General features: G+C 42.2%; 3 protein-coding genes across 3 annotated transcripts; all 3 read left to right on the forward strand.

The window, feature by feature from the left end:
• The first annotated feature begins 747 nt into the window (after positions 1–747).
• On the forward strand, positions 748–4,768 carry LOC102702866 (potassium channel AKT3). The gene is made up of 10 exons (XM_006658263.2): positions 748–1,346; positions 1,456–1,513; positions 1,589–1,906; positions 1,996–2,241; positions 2,350–2,448; positions 2,593–2,625; positions 2,767–2,952; positions 3,037–3,234; positions 3,356–3,431; positions 3,528–4,768. The coding sequence occupies exons 1-10, from the start codon at positions 787–789 to the stop codon at positions 4,421–4,423; spliced, it is 2,670 nt and encodes an 889-aa protein (XP_006658326.2). The 5' UTR covers positions 748–786; the 3' UTR covers positions 4,424–4,768.
• Positions 4,769–6,189: 1,421 nt separating this feature from the next.
• Positions 6,190–7,833, forward strand: LOC102720536 (non-specific lipid transfer protein GPI-anchored 20-like). The gene is made up of 3 exons (XM_040526273.1): positions 6,190–6,578; positions 7,173–7,238; positions 7,367–7,833. The coding sequence occupies exons 1-3, from the start codon at positions 6,230–6,232 to the stop codon at positions 7,546–7,548; spliced, it is 597 nt and encodes a 198-aa protein (XP_040382207.1). The 5' UTR covers positions 6,190–6,229; the 3' UTR covers positions 7,549–7,833.
• Positions 7,834–10,483: 2,650 nt separating this feature from the next.
• LOC102720812 (non-specific lipid transfer protein GPI-anchored 5-like) lies at positions 10,484–11,890 on the forward strand. The gene is made up of 2 exons (XM_006657431.3): positions 10,484–11,197; positions 11,299–11,890. The coding sequence occupies exons 1-2, from the start codon at positions 10,864–10,866 to the stop codon at positions 11,463–11,465; spliced, it is 501 nt and encodes a 166-aa protein (XP_006657494.1). The 5' UTR covers positions 10,484–10,863; the 3' UTR covers positions 11,466–11,890.
• The last annotated feature ends 4,777 nt before the right edge of the window (positions 11,891–16,667 follow it).

The raw sequence follows: 16,667 nt of genomic DNA on the forward strand, positions 1-16,667 counted from the left end.
TTTGGATTTAAGATTTTACAAGACATACCATATATGCTTATTGTACCATGGTAGTTTTGATTTGCTTTCAATATTTTTCATAGTAGATTGGTTGACACTTTACAAGTAAAAAATGCAAAAATAATTATTACAAGCACAAAATTGTACTACTAAGGCTACATTTGGCAGTTGGTTTGCTAACCGGTGTTAAAACGTAGTAACATATTAGTATATAATTAATTAATTGTTAATTATTAAAAATAGATTAATCTAAAATTTTAAACTAACTTTTATATATAACTTTTTTATTAAAAGTATATTGTTTAGTAGTTTAGGAATCATGAGTATGAAAAAGAAAAAGAATATATGTTGGTAGTCTATGTCGCCGAACGCGGCCTGAGGATCTGAGGGGAAAGAGGGGTGGAGTAATGGACCTAATTAGTAATAAGCCCAGCCCAATCTAATGAATTAATGTAGCCTAGGCCCAAGGCCCATGAATTATCCTCGCGGCTATTTATTAATTACCGGTAACCCAAAAAAAAAAAAAAACTCCCGCCACTCCCGCGCATGGCTTCCCCGCCACCGTCATCGTCGTCGTCGCCGCCTAAAAAAAGCATGGCCGCATGCAACCTCAGATAGGGGAAGCATATCAGAGGCTCGATCCGAGACGCGTGCGCGCGAGTAGGCCTTGTTGGCGGCCGGCGACGGCGAGAGATCATAGAAGGGCGCGTGCGCGGCCGGGCGGGCGGGCGGGCGCGTGCATGCGACTGTCGCCGGCGGCGGCGACGGAGACACGAGAGGAAATAGATGCAGACGCCCAAGAGCGGAAAATGGGGCGGCGGCGGCGGGGGCGGGGCGGAGCTGACCCGGCAGCTGTCGTCGACGCAGGCGAGCCCGCGGTTCAGCTTCTCGAGCGCCATCCTGCCGTCGCTGGGGGCGCGGAGCGAGCGCCACGTCCGGCTCCGGCGGTTCATCGTGTCCCCCTACGACCGGCGCTACAGGCTGTGGGAGAACTCCCTCATCCTCCTCGTGCTCTACTCCGCGTGGGTGACCCCCTTCGAGTTCGGCTTCGTCCCCAACCCCACCGGCGCGCTCGCCGCCGCCGACAACGCCGTGAACGCCCTCTTCGCCGTCGACATCGCCCTCACCTTCTTCGTCGCCTACACCGACCCCAAGACGTTCCTCCTCCAGGACGACCCCCGCAGCATCGCCTGGCGCTACATCACCACCTGGTTCGTCCTCGACGTCGTCTCCACCATCCCCACCGAGCTCTCCCGCCACCTCCTCCCTCCCGCGCTCCACTCCTGCGGCTTCCTCGGCATGCTCCGCCTCTGGCGCCTCCGCCGCGTCGGCGCCCTCTTTACTCAGTACGTACGTCGTCGTCAGTTCGTCACTGCACTATATACCTCTCTCACGTCCCATCCCTCGTCATCAACCTTGAGAAGCTGAGAATTTCTTGTCTCCATTGATGAGCAGCCTTGAGAAGGACAGAAAGTTCAGCTACTTCTGGGTCCGATGCGTGAAGCTCGTGTCTGTAAGTGCCATGTTCGTCAGAACTTTCTTCTTCCATCAGAAAACCTTGTGACCGTCGTCGTCGTCGCCGGTGCAGGTGACGTTCTTCGCGGTGCACTGCGCGGCGTGCTTCTACTACCTCCTCGCCGACCGGTACCCGGACCCGACGGACACGTGGATCAGCGGCTACATGCCGGACTTCCACAGCGAGAGCATCTGGAGGAGGTACGTCGCTGCCATGTACTGGTCCATCACCACGCTCTCCACCGTCGGCTACGGCGACATGCACGCCGAGAACTCCGGCGAGATGATCTTCACCACCGTCTACATGCTCTTCAACCTCGGCCTCACCGCCTACATTATCGGCAACATGACCAATCTCGTCGTCCATGGCACCAGCCGCACCAGGAAATTCGTCAGTAACTTCTTTCTTCTTGCTGCCGTTCAGTGTTCACCATGATCAAGATTGGTGTTTTGGTCTGAATTTTTCTGATCGTCTGAAAGAGGGACATGATCCAAGCGGCGACGAGCTTCGCGCAGCGGCACCAGCTACCCAAGAGGCTGCAGGAGCAGATGGTGTCCCATCTCAGCCTCAAGTTCAGGACAAATTCAGAAGGGCTCCAGCAGCAGGAGACGTTCGAGGCGTTGCCCAAGGCCATCAGGTCAAGCATCTCGCATCACCTCTTCTTTGGCCTTGTCCAGAATGTCTACCTCTTCCAGGGTGTCTCCAATGATCTCATCTTTCAACTGGTAATAATAATTAATATGTCAGTGTGATTGTGCTTTTCTTCAGAACACACGGTTTCTGTAGGTTTCATGGAATTTTTGACATATTGTGTTTGTGTAATTTGACTGAAGGTTTCTGAGATGACTGCTGAATACTTTGCGCCAAGAGAGGATATCATACTTCAGAATGAAGCACCTGCAGATTTCTACATTATAGTCACCGGTAGTATGGTAAAATCACTTTCTGTAACTTCTTTATCATTGTCCATTTCCATTCTAGATGGTTGTTATGTAACCAAAAAGAAAGCTCTACTTGTGTGCCAAAAGAAATGGCAAAATTGTTGTTGCTAATGCATGTGGGTGATCTATCTGCAGGACTTGATAGAGCTTCAGAATAGTATAGAGCAGGCAAGTCTATTAACTGTCACTCCCTTCCATAATTCACAGAAAGTTCCACCAAGTGATCGGATCATGAACAATGCATCAAATTGCTAGTTCACATTTTCTTTTTTTTGTTTGTTTATGTGGTCTGAATCATCTGATCTGCAGCTGGCAGGGATGGCCAGGTCAGGAGAAGTCGTCGGCGAGATCGGGGTCCTGTGCTACAGGCCGCAGCTCTTCACAGCAAGAACAAGATCACTGTGCCAGCTCCTGCGCCTGGAACGGACAGCCTTCCTCAGGATCATCCAGTCCAACATTGCAGATGGAACAATAGTCATGAACAACCTTATTCAGGTAAAAAAATTATTTTTTTCGCGGCGAAAACGCTCCTGACATTTCTGATCTAGCATCAATCTTCTTCTTCCTTGTGATGTTCAGTATCTCAGAGAGAAGAAAGACATCAGTGCCATTGCTGCAGTAACCAAGGAGATTGAGGACATGTTGGCCAGGGGCCAAATGGAATTCCCCATCACACTCTGCTTTGCAGCTTCCAAAGGAGATAGCTTCTTGCTGCATCAGCTTCTGAAGCGTGGCTTGGACCCAAATGAATCTGATCACTATGGACGCACAGCTCTGGTACACCTAATGATATAATATTTGCTAGATCATTGTTCATGCAACATTTGTTCTTTAGTTTTTATATGTTTTCATGTGTGAAGTCAGAGATTTACAGAGTATGTTGCTACTGATTTGACAGCACATAGCAGCTTCCAATGGGAATGAGAAATGCGTCAGGCTGCTGTTGGAGAATGGGGCTGATTCCAATTCTAGAGGTGTGATTTTTAGAATTCAGAAGAAAATTTCATAATTCAATTGAAGATTCAGATGAAATTTGATCAAGTGACCAAATCTTGCAAGTGATGGTGCAGACCCAGAAGGGAGGGTGCCGCTGTGGGAGGCGCTGTGCAGGAGGCACCAGGCCGTGGTGCAGCTGCTGGTGGACGCCGGCGGCGACCTGTCCGGCGGCGACGCGGCGCCGTACGCGCGCGTCGCCGTCGAGCAGAACGACGCCGCGCTGCTGGGGGAGATCGTCCGGCACGGCGGGGACGTGTCCGGGGCGTTCAGCGGCGACGGCGCCACAGCGCTGCACCGCGCCGTCCTCGACGGGAACGTCCCGATGGCCAAGCTCCTGCTCGAGCACGGCGCCGACGCCGACGCGGAGGACGTCAACGGCCTCACCCCTCGGGCCGTCGCCGACCAGAGCGGCAGCGGCGACATGCAGCGCGTGTTCGCGTCGCACCAAGACGCTCATAAGACGAGGCCGGCTGCGCAGCGCCCGCCGACGGACCGCAGTGCCGCGGGGGGCACGGCGGCGATCGTGCCGGGCTCCTCGCCGTCGTCGTCGCGGCGAGGGCGCACGTCCTCCTACTCCTCCACCGCCTCCGCGCGAAGCACGCCGCAGCGGATGGCCAGCTTCCGCAACTCCCTCTTCGGCGTCATCTCCTCCTCCCACGCGGTCCATCACGACGGCGGCGGCCACAGGGGCGGCGGCGAGAGCTCGAGCTCGAGCGCGGGCTCGCAGCTGGTCAGGGTGGCCATCTCTTGCCCGGAGAAGGGCGGCAGCAGCAAGCTGGTGTTCATGCCGGAGACGCTGAAGGGACTCCTCGAGCTCGGCGCGGCCAGGTTCGGGTTCGCGCCGAGGAGGGTGGTGACGAGCGGCGGCGCCGACGTCGACGACGCGCGGCTCGTCAGGGACGGCGACCACCTCCTCCTGGTCACTGACCGGTGGGCCCCAGAAAAAGGAGCCACGGGTAGGAATCAATAGGGACCGTCCGATCAAACACTCGCGGCCCAGATAGAGGTGAGAGAAGATGTAACATAGGAAAATTTGCACTAAGGCCCCCCTAAAAAGCTATATTTTATTTTCATTACTAGTCTCTAGATGGGGTCGGGATTTCTTTCTCCGACCTCTTTGAGCTTTCCTTACCGTTAGATCGATATCCAACGGTGTATATTATAAGAGTAATACAAATTATATCTTTAAATTTCTATATAGTTTATCGTAAGAGGAAGATTGTATATTCCGTGTCGATGTCAGTATGTTGTTAATATAGTATCTTAGATACTAGGATGGTATATATGGTATCACATCTAGAGGTGGGTATTTGGTCATTACAGCTAATTGGGTCTCGGTCCTTGGTTTTTAACTAAATTCGGTCATCATAAAAAACTCATCATTGCTTGGTCTTAAGGAAAAATAAAGATCGAGCAATTCAGTCTCGGTCATAATAAAAAATCAACAACATTTTCATATATGTAATGATTGAAATTTTCAATGATAAAATATAAAAAATTATGAGCACACCCGAGTGAATATTCTATTGGTGTCCATGCCTAAGGAGGTGGGATGTGAAAATTGGAGTGTAAATCTACTGAACATTAGATTAATGGTTTCATTTGGATAATAATTTGATCTTTTTGGTTAACTGAGAAAAGAAACCAAATTAATCGAACAAAATTTAGTCTTTCAAACTAAATTGTTAATCGAATTCCTTGGCCTCGGCCTTTTTGGTTCGGTCATTTTCTGCATATCCCAAACCATATCTGATATAGGAGGTATAGGATATACTACATATAGGTACAACGTTGATGTCATTGAAAATTTGAAAGTTATCCTATTCTAACGAGATCAGATTGTGCAGTGATTTTGTAATTCCAAACATGGCAGTTACTCGCTCCAATTTTGGATACACCGTTGATTTTTATGCAGTGTGTTATCCTATTCTAACGAGGTCAAGTTGTGCAGTATTTTTGTAATTCCAAACATGGCAGTTACTCCCTCCAATTTTGGATACACCGTTGATTTTTATGCATTGTTTAATTATTCACCTTATTGAAAAACTTAGAAAATTATTATTTATTTTATTGTAGTTTGATGTGTTATTAAAATTACTTTAAATATAGTTTATATTTTTATGAGCAATTTCACGTTCCTCCAAAATTTTAGTATAAAATTTGTACCTTCTGGTACCTAAGATATCAAGAGGTATCAGATTTTAGACTAAAATTTCGTTACCTCTTGTTACCTACTCAACTATAAAATTGTTCATTTTTTTATATTTACATAAAAAAAATTACATACCAAGAATAGACAAACGGGTGAGAATTTTGAAGGAATAAAAATGGTAGTACGGAAATTCCTCGATTGAGCATCGTCATATGGATCATGCTCAGTTTATGACATGTTATTCGTATCATGTCATACTACGGAAGCTAATCCAGTTTAATTTCAGGGAGAGAGAAAATGACAGATCGATGAGCATAATTCCCGGACAGAGCAAAAGAGCATTTGGTGACGAACCCTTCCTACCAGATGACCTCAACACTAACTAGATCTTAAAACACTTTGACACAAAATCGATATCAGAAGAAGAAGAAAAAACAGAAAGAAAGAAACAAAAATGAGTAGTTAGTTATGGTGGTTACGCTGCCATGACCAACTTCTGATCTAACAATCTCGACACGTCACCCTTAATCTCCCTATATATATGAACACAGTACACTGCCATGCAACCCAGCTGCAAGCTCTGTGAGACGTGACAGCAGGCTAATTAAGCTAAGCGGCACATCCATGGAGGTCAAGGCGGTCGCCGTGGCGGCGGCGATGGTGGTGGTGGCGGCGTTGCTGGCGCCGGCGGCGGGGCAGGCGGTGGCGGCGTCGTGCACGGCGTCGCTGATCACGAGCTTCACGCCGTGCTTCAACTTCGTGACCGGGAGCAGCGGCGGCGGCAACGGGACGGCGGGGAGCACGCCGACGGCGGACTGCTGCCGGTCGCTGGCAGCGCTGATCGACACGAGCGCCGGCTGCGCCTGCCTCGTGCTCACCGGCAACGTGCCGCTCGGCATCCCCATCAACCGCACCCTCGCCGTCACCCTCCCCAGGGCCTGCAACTCCATGTCCGTCCCCCTCCAATGCAAAGGTATAATTTAATACCCGTTTCCGTCTCAAAAAAGACTTTTGCGGGATTGTTTGTCATATTTACGAGCGAAATATAGTCTGTAGATAAAAATTCATATACATATTATCTAAAAGCGAAGGTCAAAAAAATTCTTAAAATCAACTTTAAATTTAAGGTTAAGAATTTAAATTTTGATTTTGAAAATATAAGCAGAAACGAAAAGATATGAGTTTTTTATGACTGTACGATGATCACATAGATTTTATTTCTATTCATGCACCTGAATATGTATCACTCTCTCTTTAGTGTTTGATTTGATGGGCCAAGGTTTAAATCCGTTGCAAAAATGTGTATAATCAGGTGCACTTATGATGTGAATTTAGTAGGGTTCAAGGATTTATCGTTGTGCTCTATCTATTTAAACGTAGCTATATGGCATGTGCATATGTGTCCTTTTATAATTGAGAAGAAATATAAACATATATACACTCGGAGTCCTGACAAAGGGTCCAGCTTAAAATAGATAGTTATTTTTGTTTATTATTGCCATGACTCATGTGGCTGATGACTATATTTGAGTGCTAATATGCACGCTTAATTTGTTCTCTTTTTCAGATACTTCAGCTCAGATTCCAGGCGCAGGAGTACCCGTTGCAGTTTCTCCGGCTCTGCCACCACTGCGTATGAAAATTTAGACTTAAATTTGCTCCAAATTCATGTGCATTAGTACATACCAAACTGTCCTAATTGTCAGAATTTTACTGCTGATGAGAACCATAAATTCATCTTTTTTTTTCTTATTATTACAGCGCCAAGTCCGCCGGCGACACCTGAGGCCGGGTCGCCGACGACGTCGCCGGCGGTGCCGGCGGCCACGCCGCCGGCGACGAGCCAGACGCAGACGAGGCCGCAGGTGGTACCCAGCTCGGCATGGATGGCCGCCGCCCGTCTGCCTGCGTTTCTGCTGCTGCTACCTGCTGTGCTGTTCTGAAGTCTCTGAACTTCTGAATCAGATCATTGTTTGGGTTCATTGACCCAGCAATTAGATGTGTTGATATGATATTTTTTTTTGTGGCGTGTTTGACAGTTTCAGTGTCTCTGTTGTTGTTGTTGCTTGATTAATTACTGTAGGAGAGAGTTTGTGTACGGATTAGTAGCATTGTTTACCAGTGGCTTGGGTTATTTGTTGTACTGAAATTCCATTCATTTTGTGGAAATTCATGAGCTGGATTATTGGTTGTATTGGAATTCCATGCTATATTATAAGATGTTTTTTTCAAAGTCAAACTTTTTTTAAGTTTAATCAAATTTGTACAAAAAACATTGTAATTGTTTTAACATAAATCAAATATACTAATGTTCTATTCAGTGAAACGAATTTGATGTTACAGTACACTGTTTGGTGCCTTAGTACACTATTTCGTCAAACTAAAAGAATTCGACTTTAGGAAAGGTAAAAACATCCTGTAATATGAAATACAGGAGTACTACACTACCTGTGCCTTTAATAGAGTTTTTCTAATTTTGTTTTGAACTTGTATTTTTAACAGAAAGCACAACTTCTATTATAAAGGTTAGAAAATACGTGTGAATAATGTCCACAACAACCTTGTTTGCGAAAATAAAGTAGAAGCAAAAATGGGGAAATGTGTGTTTGATATTTGATATATGGTCAACTTTAACTTTTTTTAATAATGGAATAACATTCTCCCAATCTCTAAGGTCTTCTTTGTAGCACACACAAATTTATATAATCCAATTCAGTTTCTGAAAAGTTATTCAAAATTACTACATTCCAAAAGAAACCTTAAACCAACTTTACCTACAGAGTAGATGGTAAATGAAAGAAAATGTGTAGAATGTGATTAAAAAAAAGCAAGCATGTCCCATGAAAAATGTAATGGCTATGAAAAGAGGATCATGGTACAAACAAGTAGAACGATTACTTGAATATTAAGAAAGTGTTTGCTGAAGAACAATTACTCTGAACCGTAAGATTAGATTAGATTAGATTAGATTAGAAACCAAACAACCCCATCATCTTCCGGTCGAGTCAAATTAGTGGTTGCAACCAACATAACAGCAAAAGCACAGTCAGATTCCCATGTTGCTTTTCAGCATGAGCTACTACTAGCATAGCTGAGCAAGTACACCCACTGGAGTCACTGGACACGGCTCTGATATTTTCATGCCCAGCTACCCAGATAACACAGAAAACTGAACTAATTTCGGTTTGGAACTGGGGTTAAGGCTGATCAGCCAGGAGTTTACAGAGGTTACTGGAGAAGCTTTTTAACTAGCACATGAATGATTAATTCTGTGTTAACTATTACCAAATGAATTTGTGTCAATTTTCAGTAAAAAAAACTTCTATATTGTTTTTTTTTCAAAATTCACACCCTTGAAAAGTTTCTTATTCACTTATCAACCCTGAGAGAATCCAATAGCAACAATCTAAAAAGAACGGCACTGGCATAGTTTCTTATTCACTTATCAACCATAGATGAAATTTGTTAAACTTAATTTTAGATTTGATTTTAGGGATTTTTATCATAGCCTACTTTTCAGCTTTAAGTTTGAAAGAGCGAATAAGGGGTTGTTTAGATGGGGCTAAACTTTTTAGTTCCATGTCACATCGGATGTTTGGACACTAATTTGAAGTATTAAACATAGACTAATAGAAAAACTAATTTCATAAATGAGTGGTAATCCGTGAGACGAATTTTTTAAGTCTAATTAATGAGCATGTTTATTGTAGTATCACATAGGCTAACCATGGATTAATTAGGCCCAATAGATTCGTCTCGTGAATTAGTCCAAGATTATGGATGAGTTTTATTAATAGTCTACGTTTACAATTTATAATAAGCGTCCAAACATTCGATGAGACAAGGGACTAAAAATAAGTTCCTTGTCCCAAACACCACCTAATACTGATACAGATGTAAAAGTTACTTATCTTTTTTTTTGGTTTATATTTATGCGCTATGCAGTTTATCAGCCATAGCTAGTCCAACCAGAGCCTCAAAGCAGCAATAGTGTTGGTCACATAGTTCATACTTTGAAGAACAAAATAATATGAAGAGAATCCTATATGCAGAACACTTTGCAGCTACTGCTCTTGCTTGTCTGCTTATCATCAACTTTTCTTCTGACGAAGAACAAAAAAGCAGACATGTATGATGTGTCCGACCAACACAAAACATGAAAGATGTGATGCCACTGCAACAAAGGAATGAATGATGCAGAACGAGTTTGCACAGTGCATCTGTTTTGCGTGCAGCTTCCAGAATGGCCGGTGCTTTACGACTAAATAAAGCTAAATTACATGGGTCGATCGAATATGAAAATTTCAATTCCATCGATCAAATAGATGATAAACTAAAGACGTACACATATACACGTAAGTCACAAAGCTCGTACACGCACCCCAACCTGTGCATTCTGCGCGTGTTTGATAGAAGAAAAAAAAAGTCAAATGTATGATCAATAGAAAAGGTAAAATTACAGAGTATCTGGACACTCAACTTTGTAGCCATAACTTGATAAGCCTGCTTTATTTAACCATACTTTCTGTAAGATAATTGGCTGCTAGCATGTGTAAAGATGGGATAGTACTTGACTGCTTTACAACTAACCTCTAACTAAAAGTGGTGTCATATTTGAAAGCTTTCAAAAGAAATAAAAAGGTTTCGATTTTACTGAATATCCAAAAAAAAGAACTGTAAACTGAAATTCAAAGCACTTGCTCTTCACGGAAGTGAGGTTCCAGAAGCAACAGTAATTTCACAATTTGACCATGTGGTTTCAAGCTGAAAAGTAAGCGGTTTTTCCAGGCCAGTGATTACTGCTGCTGCAGTACAGCCACGTACTACAAATAACCGTCCAAATGGTGACACGCATTCCGTTGCTAATCTCTTCCAACACGGCTGTGACCAGCATGGGCTGCCTAATCTGAACCCTCCTAAACTTCAAAGACGTACCTGCATTTGCTGAGTTTTGCTTGTCTGAATTCTGAAACAGTTTGTCTGAACTCTGAACAGATGGCAACAACTCCTGCAAGAGGAGGAGAGGGGGAAAAAAATATCATTTTGATTGATTGGCGAGAGTAGGAAGATTCAGCTCACCAACCTGACCCAACCTGCATTGCTGTCCCGCCATCTTCCTCAGATTATCACCTATAAAAAGTGACGCAGATCGAGCACAAAAGCACATATTTTTATTGTTCAAAGTTTCAGACAGCACAGGGGCATCTAGCAGTACACGAGAGTTTGTTTGTTTGTTCGTTTGTTCATCGGTGTCAGGAATGGCTGCGAGGTTGGCGTGGATCGGCGTGGCGGTGGCGGTGGCGGTGCTCGCCGGTGGCGCGTCGGCGCAGACGACGCCGCCGTCGTCGAGCGCGTGCACGCAGACGCTGCTGAGCATGTCGCCGTGCCTCAACTACCTGACGGGGAACGAGACGACGCCGTCGGCGTCGTGCTGCTCGAAGCTGGGCGACGTGGTGAAGGCGCAGCCGGAGTGCCTCTGCGTCGCGCTCAACGCCGACCCGGCGGCGCTCGGACTCAGCATCAACCGCACCCGCGCGCTCGGCCTCCCCGACGCGTGCAAGGTCCAGACGCCGCCGGTCAGCAACTGCAAGAGTAAGTAGCCTCGCCGGCGCGCCGTTTATTTTTCTCGTTTCCCGACCGGTTCTCCGGCGGCGAGCTGAGCTGACGAACGCCCTCTCGCCCGTCTCGTGTAGGTGGCGCCGCTCCTCCGGCGGGACAGACGCCGACCCCGGCCGGGACAGGCTCCAAGGCGACGCCGGTGACGCCCGTGGGATCCGGTGTCGTGCCGCTCCGCGTCTCGCCCGCTGGCCTCCTCGCCGGACTCGTCGTCGCGGCCGTCTACGCCGTCTCCGCCGTGTGATCTGTCTCGCTCCGGTTCGACGACGACGACGACCTCATCACTGTCGATCTTGATCAGTGCGTGCGTTTGAGGATTTCGATCAGCTGGATGTGGGAACGCACGCCGCACGCACGCGTGGTTTTAGGGATTTAGGAATTTGAGAGATTGTTCTTCCATTGCTTCATGCTGCTGCTGCTGCCATGGCAGAGAGGAGCTCGTTTGATTTATCTTATCCGCGATTGATTCATCACTCCATTATAAATAAAAAAAACACTGTCCATTTCCTTGTAAATTTCAGATTTAATTTTGTTCATGTGGTTTCTCCTCCCGACCAGACTGCGACCTAACCTGTCACTTGTACCAACCATGATGGAAAACTAAGGCCTAGAAAAAAAGAGAGTAGTGAAGTCTTAAAAGATTGGATTTCTTTATAATCCATTCATCCATTCGGGTTGTAAAGTATAGTAAAACCAAAGGAAAATTTCCTTTCGTACAAATTGCAGAAAGAAAAATATAGGAAAATTTTACTCAAACCTCTAAAAAAAATTCTTATAGATTTATATCGTCGTACATTCTTATTTCTCCAACTTTCTTATTACTATGAGTTAAAATTTATTCAAATTGAATAGGCCATTAATGCAGAATTAACTAACTTATGAATTAATCAATTGAGTTTGGTAGTTGATAAACTCATAAACTCTTTGACTGGTATGGTTTGAGCAGAGTCGTTAACAACAACCAAAAAAGAATTAGAATAATTTGAGGATGCTTTTGATCCGATGGGGAAGAACGCAGGTCCTCCCCAGGTGAGAAGATCAGAAGAAGAAGCAGGAAAATGTCCGACGGGGAGACGCGTGGAGACGAAAGGGGCCCACGAGCCAGCGAGAGGAGGGCCCCATGACGGCCCAAGTAGAGCCCGGCCCATACGATGGTGGCCCATAGAGCATAATTGGTGGATGGGCCGCTCTTTCTGAAGAGTAAGTCGGCCGCATCGCCGTTCATCCGGCCCAACGTGAGATGGGCCCATGTGGGCCCAGCAGAGATCCAAAGCAAAGCTGACACGGCAGCGTGCTTCCTCACTTCTTCAGCTCTGGCCCTGCATACGCCTTCAAAGTTGCTTTCCTTTTTACCGAATGAAAGACGAAATATAAAATATTATCTATATTTTCTGGGATAGTTATTTGTGTAAACATGAAATTAACTACCATAGAGTTAAAAATTATTTTAGAAATGTGAGAGTATGAACTCGTATTTAGAAACCTTTTTTTTTCCAAAAACACACGGTTATACTTGTTCTGCATGCAAAACTCTCCATCTTTTTTCTTTTGCTTATATTTATAAATCAAAATTTGAATTTTTAACCTTAAATTTAGAGTTGATTTTAGGATTTTTTTAATCTAATTTTCATGTCTTGGTTTTTAGATCGCTAAAAATATGTATATAAAAGTTTTGTCCATGAACTATTTTTCCTTTGCAAATATGTCGTTTATATTTTTATAAAAAAAGCCAAATAATTATCCCGAGAAAAAAGATGACAATAATCTGTCTGAAAGAATACAGACCAAGTCTTTGAACACAGCACCGCCAAGGTTTTCTTTTCTGAGAAAGAGAGAGTGATTAATAATAAACATAGTTTTATATGGTAGTTTGATTAATAATATTTATAAAAATACGTTAATTTAAATAAAAGAAGTTGATATTATGATAGTTTTTTATTAAAAAAATAGTAATATCGTTCTTATGTCAGTAATCGATCTTTATTTTTTTCTCCAAAGTTTAAAACTGATTAACTTAGCACTGTGCTAAAAATAGTTATATATTCTATTATGGAGGAAGTACTTCTATTGATATTTTTCTTTACCGTCTATTTTGATGTGTTAAGTGCAAAAAGGAAACGGCAACAGGCAGTTTTTTTAACTTAGCACAAACCAGGCTGTATCATGAGGTTGATCGAGTCACCTAATCAGTTGAGCTAAACTTTCTTCGCAACAACCAATTTAATTTACCTGCATGCGTGTATATACGTATATATAAAATATACCTTGTTTAGTTCTACACGGTTATGTATACGTATATAAGGGGATGATTATTTGGTTTTTATAAAAAAACCAAACGACATATTTACATACTAAAAATAATTTATAATTAAAATTTTTATATACGTTTTCTTAGCGATCTATGCTGAAAAAATACACATTGATGAAAAAACCTAAAAAAAACTCTACTCTCCCTGTCCCAAAATAAGCTCATTTTTAATTTTTAGATACAATTTTGACTCTTCGTCTTAAGAACTTGTGATTAATATTTTTGCTGTTAGTAGATGATAAACCATGAATAATACATGAATAATACTTTACAAGTGACTAATTCTTTTAAGTTATTATATAAATTTTTCAAATAAAACTGATGACAGACTTTGGATACATAAAACTAAAAATAAAATCTTTCTAGTACAAACATTTCAACTTTTAATTTAAAATTTAAAATTTTATGTTATAAATATAAACATGAGCGAAAACACGTTGAAAGTAAATACTCCCTCCGTCATGTGATTTTCACTATTCATTTGTAATTTTTAACCATTTATCTTATTCAAAAATTTAGTGCAAATATAAAAATTTATAAGTAATACTTAAACTACTTTTAATAATAAACAAAATAATAAATAAAATAAATAATTTTTTAATTTTTTAATAAGACGAGTGTTTAAACATTGTTAACAGAAAAATCCATATTACAGGGGAGAGAGGGAGCACTAGCATATATGGAGGCAAGCTTCTGTGCCGTCACGTCTGAAATGCTACCTAGCTAGTCCTAGCTAGCTCATTCATTAACCGCATTTACGCCAGCATATGCACGCATGCGTGTTCCACGGGTTGGTTCACCTTGCCGTCAACTGCTTCGTTCTTGTACTCTCTTCCATTTTTTTTCCGTTCCCGCCGTTGATTTTTAGATTTTTCATTTCAGCATTTGTATATAAATTACAAGTCATATTTATATATTTAGTAATAATTCTATCATAATAAAATAATTGATAACTATATAATTTTTAAATAGGATAAATAATAAAACCTAGACCTAAAAGTACGGTGTGAGGGGTACGTGGATGGAAATGTTGACACTGCCGTATTGTATCCTCGTTATTTTTTCATGTTTCATGCCTGTAAACTAAAATTTAAATTTTTTTATTTTTAAATTAGAAGTTGATTTTAGGTTTATTTTACCCCGTTTATTTTCAGACTTAGATTTTAAATCGTTCAGAATACATATATAAAATTTTTATCTATAAATTATTTATTATTTATAAATATGTCATTTGTTTTTTTTTTACAAAAACCCAAACAATAAGCCCCCATAGAATCCAGTCATCAACAAACACCGTATTCTAAAGAATATCTTCGATGAATTTAATTTCTATGAAATATCGTTATATGACCTAACTCGTTGAATAAATGTCGTCGCCGCAAGTACTCTGTTAAATTGACACCACTAGACCATGTGTAAACACAACTTTGCCCCTTGATGTATAATTTATATGCATCCTGAAATATTGTTCAACCTGGCCCCACCTGTAGGGTCAACACGCATATGCCAAGCCATTGGTTATTTATTTTTGATAGTCACTAAAATTAACTTTGTTAAAATTAGGTCTTGAGCTCTAAAAATTCTAGAGAGTATTTTAAGGCACGAAGACACATAAAAATTAATCCCATCAGGGAAAAAACTATTTTCTTTTCTACCTCACTTGTTATTTTATTTACATATTCAACAAAAATTATATAAATCATTCATTTAATAATTTTTAAATGTTTGATCAAAACAGGGTGTGACAAAGATAGAGACGGCGTAACGATGCGAGTTGGGGATTCAATCCTGAATTAAAGAGGGTAATTTGGTCATTCTTATAAAATTAACTTTGTCTAACATAGTATAAGTGGTTGTATTTTTAAGTTCGTATGATGATATTTTTAAAAAATTGTGTTGTTCGATGGTATTTTTTAGAACAAGGTATTTGTTGACGGTATTTTTTGGATTTTTTCTATTACGTATCTTCCAACATATCAAACATGCAAATTATAGAGTCAATTTTGCAGAAATCATCAACCATTTATATTACACAATGGGATCCTCTGACTTTAGGTCCGAAGAACTCATGTCACTAACATGTTAATGGGAGCAAGTTGGCTATACTACTGACCAACCATATATGCTGGGTTCTTGGCTAATGGGAACTGATGTGATGCTAATGGAAGAAGTTCAATAGTATAGCCATCAACTGGCTCTAATTTATATATAGTCAATTCATACAATAGTTATCTACATAGTATATGCTACCTATTAGTATCTGGTCTCACTTGTCATACACACATTGCGTCTTGGAGTCTGTGCTACAGCTGGCTACAAATCTATAGCTTCTTTCTCTCTTCTCTCCTTTCTTATCTCTTGAATATATGTTTATAGCTAGCTTATAGCCTGCTACTGTACCTGCTCCTAGAGCAGCGGGCTACAGATTTATAGCCAGCTACAGCATAAACTCCAAGACACATGTGTGTATGACAGATGAGACTAGATACTAAGTAATGACCATTGTATGAATTGGTTATTAAGTTGGCTATAGACAATTGAGTAAAGTACATGGCCGGTCCTTAAACTTGTGGTGCGGTACCACTTAGATTCATAAACTTAGAAAATATACGTTTAGGTCCATGAACTTGATTTAATGTACCATCCAGTTTCATGAACTCGTTTTAATGTACCATCCAGGTCCATGAACTCGTTTTAATGTATCATCCAGGTCTATGATTTTAGACGTTAAAACGAGTTCATGGACCTAAACGTGCATTTTCGAAGTTTATGGACCTAAGTGGTACCGCGCCACAAGTTTAAGGACCGACCATTTACTTTACTCTAGACAATTTATAGCCACCAATTATACTATTGAACTTGCTATCTCCAGGCTTGAGTACAGCAGTATATATGTACTGCCTGCCTCGAGCGATACTATTTTTGCCGGAATGACCGAAGGAGGTCATCCAATATATTTAAGATAGGAAGAAAGGTTAACAGAAAAGTTTTACATCGACAGCTGGCTGTCGAGGAAGAATGTGTACCAAAGCACACGCCCCGAACCAACTGCCAACCTTTCAAACGCACACCACGGAGAGAAAAGCCAAGCACCGAACCAGCCATCGCTAAGCGAGACCGATCGCCACCAAGCTAACG

Source organism: Oryza brachyantha, chromosome 7 (genome assembly GCF_000231095.2).
Source record: "Oryza brachyantha chromosome 7, ObraRS2, whole genome shotgun sequence".
NCBI lineage: Eukaryota > Viridiplantae > Streptophyta > Magnoliopsida > Poales > Poaceae > Oryza > Oryza brachyantha.